Source organism: Arvicanthis niloticus, chromosome 5 (genome assembly GCF_011762505.2).
Source record: "Arvicanthis niloticus isolate mArvNil1 chromosome 5, mArvNil1.pat.X, whole genome shotgun sequence".
NCBI classification, from domain to species: domain Eukaryota; kingdom Metazoa; phylum Chordata; class Mammalia; order Rodentia; family Muridae; genus Arvicanthis; species Arvicanthis niloticus.
This window is the reverse complement of record NC_047662.1, coordinates 45,516,252-45,522,251: the sequence shown is the minus strand read 5'-3', so window position 1 is coordinate 45,522,251 and position 6,000 is coordinate 45,516,252. Positions and strand designations below refer to the sequence as shown.

Here is a 6,000-nt window from a genome sequence, read left to right as displayed (position 1 = left end):
GGAGTAGACCTCACAAAATAAGCCTTTAGAGGTCCCCAGTAAGCCTACATAAAATAGTAAAGATCAAGTGGTCTGCCCCCGGCCCTCTGTGTGCCGTGCACCCCATTCCTCGTGGGCATATAATGACTCTTTCACTCTCTGTGGTGTTCAACCTTGCCTGTGCTTGGAATTGCCAAGGGAGCATTGAAGACTGCTGATGGCTGACTCCAGCCCCCAGTGATTCAGATTTAATTGGTCTGGGATGCAGCTTCTGGACAGGAGGTTTGTGAAATTTCCCCAGGTTATTCTCATGGGCAGCCAAGGTTGGGAGCTACAAAACCACTGTTTAGAGCAAGATAGAAAGTCCTTGGCAATTGCCCACTTGGCCTCTTTCACTCGGCCTCCAGTCACTTGCTATCAAATAGCTGTTAATTACCAAATCATGGATGTAAGCAAATTATTATTATAAAAACTAAGTTTAAAGGGAAAAGCTACATTCACAAGACAGAAAGCAAGAATGGAGTCTTTTCACTCTTTCAGTTAGGAGAGCCAAGTTTATTTAGATAAACCTCTGAACCACGGGAATAACAACGACAATGCTAATAATTTGCTATGTGACAGGCACTGGAAGGGGTCTCATCCACCAGACTTTCTTTGTTTTTGATGTTTTCCCCAGTCCCCATGTCCAACACATACACAGCCACAAATCACCCTTCCCCATGTTCTTTCTCACTGTCATGCTTTGAATCAGGCTGGATTTCTTTTCAAAAGTTTCCTCCATGTTGATCTGTTTAAAAGTTCATCCAGGTCCAGATAGACTCCATGCTTGCTGCCTCTGAGATATATATAGATATATAGATATCTATATATCTATATATCTATATCTATATATCTCATGTGGAGACTGCAGTCTCTGACTTGTTCTTCCTCAGCAGTCACTTGGACGCCACATATGTTGATGTTAATAATTTATTCCCAGTAGCCCAAGAGTCTCCTCTTTTTTTTGTGTGTATACAGTTGGCCTTTTGTTTCTGAAGGCTGCGTATCTACAAATTCTACCAACTTCAAAGAGAAGCCAGGGGCAAAACCTAGGAACCTGGGATGTTGTGTTATGTAAGCTTAACACATTTTGGAAGAGGAAACTTCAGTTAAGAAAAAAAGCCCACTAGACTGGGCTCTGAGCAAGTCTGTAGTGATTGATGTGGGAGGGGCCAGGTCACTCTGGGTGTTGCCATCCCTGGGCAGGTGGTACCAGGCGATACAAGAGAGTAGGCTGAGAAAACCATGAGAAGGAAGTCAGTAAGCAGCACCCCTCCATGGTCTCTGCTTCAATTTCTGCCTCTAGGTTTCTGCCTTGAGTTCCTGCCCTGACTTCCCTTTGTGATAGTAGGGCATGCAAGCTCAAATTACCCCTTTTGTCACAAGTTGTCGTGATGTTTTCTCATAGCAATAGAAATCTGATTAAGTCACTTGTCAACTGTGTTGAACATGTACATGGTTTAGAGTATATAGGAACACTAGGCTGGCTGGTGTGACTGGCTCTTCTCTGGAAGGTCAGGGAATGGATGTTGATCTTTACTGATTGACCCTTCCAAGTCCACCCACAGCTCTGTGAGGCTGACCAGTGTAGACCTCACCTGTGAACTGACTCTTGGACTGTCTACTTGTCCAGCAACCATTGCTAATGAAACCCCCTACAGTCTGCAATGCACAGCTTTGGAATCTGAGGATACCATGCTGAATAAAACCAGCCCACTTTTTGCCTTCAAATTTGATTGCTTACCAGGAAATGGTAACTGCTTAACAGGAGATGTTCTGGGGTCTGAATGTTGGGGTCTCTCTAAGTTCTCCACATGGAAGTCCTATACCCACTGTGCAAAGAAGAAGCCGGACTTTGAGAGATGACAAAGTCATAAAGGCAAAGTTCTCATGAGTAGGACTAGTATCTTTACTAAAGAGGCCCCTCTGCCATGTGATAACACAACAAAAGGACATATATAAAATGGAACACAGCCTCTCCAGACCCTAGACCCGCTGGAACCTTCATCTCTCAGTTTATGCCTCCAGAATTGTGAGGAATACGTTCTGATGTATCTAAACCACAGGCAGTTTATTGTTAAGCATCCCTGAATAGAATAGGATAGAAAGGTGGTTCTGGGAGGTAAAGAGTAACAACTACCTAGAACAAGGAGGCAGCTTTGGAGCCAGGTTCTTGATAGAGGCTGAGAATTAGGAGGTTGTTACTAGAAAAAAAAAATGATGTATGAAGACAATAGGCTTTGTGGGTTTGCATTTACTCAGAGCAGCAATCAGTCCTAACCAGCAGCTGGGACAGGTTGCAGCATCTACAGCCTCCTTCCCAGTCTGCATCCAGATGTACTCAGCAGCCCCTGGTCTGCAGGCTCTTCCCTAGGCATGGGGCGCCTCCATTCTGGGGTGCTGGGTTGTTGCACTGTCTCCTCCTCTCCTGGGAACCTCCTCTGCACTCTGACCAGGAACTCCAGCAGCTCCAGCGGCCATCAGCTTTGGCTCCTGCAGGAAAACATGCCAGGGGAGGAGGAGGTTAGTGTAGGAGAAGCAGCTGGCTGGAGACGTAGGGCCAGAAGCCACCTTGTTGTTCCAGAATGGTCTATAGTCTTTCCTTAGGGAAATGCCCTGGGTAGCAAATCCAGACCTCTTTGTCATTGCAGTCTCAGTTAATTTGAAACTCTGAATAGAGTGGAAATAAGGCACTTGGGAGTCCATCAAATAAAATTGGAATCCGTGGTTACATAGAAGATGGACAGCAGAGCAAGGCAGGAAGCATACTCCTCTGGGAGAATGATTCCAACTCATTGGAGGGTGTAAGCAATAGAACCATGACCATCCTGCATATCCAAGGCAGAGGTCTAGTTAGAAATCTCTGTAGTAGATTGCTGAGGTTCTGTTTGTAAGTTTCTAATCCAAACTCTTCAGAGCCTGACAGTGGACCCTGGGGTATGACAGACTGTACAGAGCTTCCACAATGCTTGTGCTGAGTGTGGAGTCTAGAAACCGAGCACACGGAACCCCACCCAGGGCTGCTGGCTCACTCCCCTGGCTGTGCCTCTCCAAGTTCCTCTCCCCCCAGGAAAGTTAAGGTTTGGCTATATGAGAAGCATGAACAAATCCAATGGGGACTGCTCATCACTTTCTATCACCATTTCCTTTTCCTAATTAAATCTTCCTTGAACCCCACATCTAATCCAGATGAAAGCAGAGCAATTCCACTGAAGCTAGGGTGACTACCAGGCTCACCCTCCTCCCCTGGGGGCAAGTCCTAGTTCCCTAGGGCTCCTCAGATCTCACTGCGAACATCATTGGATTAGATTATCTCCAAGTCCCTTCCAGCACTGTAATTATACTTCCTGATGGGGCAGCCACAGCAGGATTCTTAGTCTCTATTTCTCCCACCTCTGTGACTCTGTCCCTGTTGGCAAAGGCTTGCTAGGAAAACTCCCAGGGATTCTAATGGGTTTCAGTGGAAGCTGACAGACTTCTCTGCCTTAGATGTCCTTGCCAGCTTAATCTCTGTCAGGCTGAACGTTCAGTAAGGTGGCCATGAGGTTAGCTGAATGTTCCAAGAAATGAATACAGGATTGAGACTTTGAATACAGCTCCTAGTCCCCCACTCTCACCCAGATCACTGGTATCTTGCTCCTCTCCCATGGCCCATAGTATATGCATACGGCCCAGCATGACTCTCATAGAGTCTGGCCTCCACACTGTGAGAGGAGTATCCAGGTGACCCCTCTTCTCTCTATCTTTTTGCAGTGTGGACCAGGCCCTAGAAAGGGAATAATTAGAATGGCCAAGCCAAGGATCATACCTGTGTCTTGAAGTCAGACCTGACTGAAATCATGAAGTGGTTAGCCCACACCCACTTCTCACTCGTGTAAGTGATTGCTACTGAGATTACCTCAGAGTCGCTATGCTCAAGCTACAGTTAGGTCAAGGCCATGGGTCCTGGCATCAGACTTCCTGGGCCCAGCTCCCTGCTCCTTCATTCTCTAGCCACATGACCTTTGGCAAATTATCTGACATTGTTCCTGCCCCAGGCTCCTCATCTGTAGAACGATATTAACAAGAACATTTATCCCCTAAGCTCTATGGGAATAATTATGCTCACATACAAGGATGTGCTGCTATGATGCTGGCTTGGAATGAAGAACCATTATTTCTGGCAAGTGGCCTTTGGTCTTTGGGGAAAAATTGCCTGGCTGAGGGGCCTGCAACCCAGTACATACCCTGCTGGAGAACCAGGAGGGTCCCTGAGCTCTGGAACTGGGTTATCTTGGCCCAGAGTATCTTTCCCTCCCCACCCCATGCTCTAATTCACCAATTCCCAAATAGTTAGGCAGTGGCTTCTCCAGCTCGTAGGAGAAGACAGTGTGACAGCCTTGGACCTGGTGCTTGATGATGTAGTTTTTATTCTCTGTATCTGCAGTTCTCATTAAATATGAGCTTTCCCTCATCTTCCCACACCTCTCAAAATTTCTCCTCTGGATAGCAGATAGAAGTCTTGGACTTAAACTGTCCATTCTTGAGCAGAGGGAAAAGTCAGAGAAGTGACCAACCCAGGTACACCCTGTCCATTGTGCATTGGGCAAGCAATAGCCTCTTCCTTCTGCCTGGTGACATGGAATCTGGCAAGTGCCTTAGTTATCTGGTTTAATGCTCAACCCAGCCTGTGAGGAGTACACTACTATAATTTCATTTTGCAGCAAGTGCTTACATGAGAATCAGAGACACTGGGATTCAAAGGCATGTTTGACCTCAGAGCTGTGTTGCTCTGCCTCCTGCCTGGAGATACTCTCTCAGTGAGGGAATAATAACCCCCTATTATCTCATCTCAAAACCAGATCAAAGAGGAGATCACCTCTGAATACTAAGGAAATTGCTGTCTGGGGTTCCTCCCAGCCAAGCTGGATTATTTTCAGCTTCAGACTAACAAGTCTTCATTATGTTGTCCTTTCCTAGTCCAAATCTGAGGCACAGAGATTCTTTGGTGGGACCCTCCTTGAGGAAATCTTAGCATCCCACTGTGACTTCCTATGGGCTCATCAACTTCACTCCATACGTGTCACAGCAGATCTGAAAGTCCTTCCTCATTAAGCCAACATCCTCTGCTCTGTTAATCTTAAGCTTTGATCTCAATGGCCATGCAAAGTGAGGCCCAGCCCTTCCTGCATGACAGTTCCCAGGAATCTTGTCCTTCCTGTGCATTCTTAAGTCCACTCTTCCCCACTCTTCCTCTTACAGTGTCCCAACTTTGCTTCAGCAACATCTGTTGATGAAGCACATAAAAACGAAGCTGCTGGCATGTCAGAGGAATGACGATCTAGCTCTTTTTAATTCCGTTTAACCTAGTCCTTTACTCCGGAGACAGCTGTGTCAAGCTCCCACTGAGTCAGAGGGCTGCATGCTTTGTTTATTTTCTACATATGGTTGTCTAGCCAGTTGTTCCTACTCACCCACTCTGTGCTTCCCCCGGAGGTTGGTATGGACACAGTACTTTTGGTTTGTCTAGGACACAGTACCTCTGGTTTGACTTCCCTTGTTCTATGTACATGTTCTTCTGTACAATAGCCAAATGAAATTGGTTTATACATTGATTTTACAACCCATATACTCTGCCTTCATCCCGTGTATCATATCAAAGTAGCTTTGAATGTCTTGTAAGCTGAAAGCTTAGGTATTGGGATGTGCGTTGGTACAATGGGAGCTTGCCAGGTCTGGCAGCACAGGCCTGTAATTCAGCTTTTTTTTTTTTTTTTTTTTTTTTTTTTTTTTTTTAGAAGCTGAGATGGGAAGTCCCAGTTTTAAGGCCTGCCTAGGCAACTTAGTGAATGTCTATCTCAAATAAAAAGTAAAAAGAGAACTGGAGTGTCAATCTGTCACCAAGTAGTTGTCCAGGATGCATAAAGCCCTAAGAGGAAGGGAGGGAGAAAAGGAGAAAGAGAGGGTTGGATGGAGGGAGGGATGAGTAAATGGAGGGAAGGA

The 6,000-nt window shown here is 46.0% G+C and overlaps 1 protein-coding gene across 1 annotated transcript in view; it reads right to left on the bottom strand.

Annotated features, from left to right (window-relative positions):
• Nucleotides 1-513: 513 nt before the first annotated feature.
• Nucleotides 514-6,000, bottom strand: part of C8a (complement C8 alpha chain) — a 57,959-nt gene continuing 52,472 nt past the window's right edge. The window contains exon 11 of the mRNA XM_034503884.2: nt 514-2,511. Within this exon, the coding sequence (XP_034359775.1) occupies nt 2,360-2,511 (152 nt within the window). The 3' untranslated portion in view covers nt 514-2,359. The remainder of the gene's footprint in view (nt 2,512-6,000) is intronic.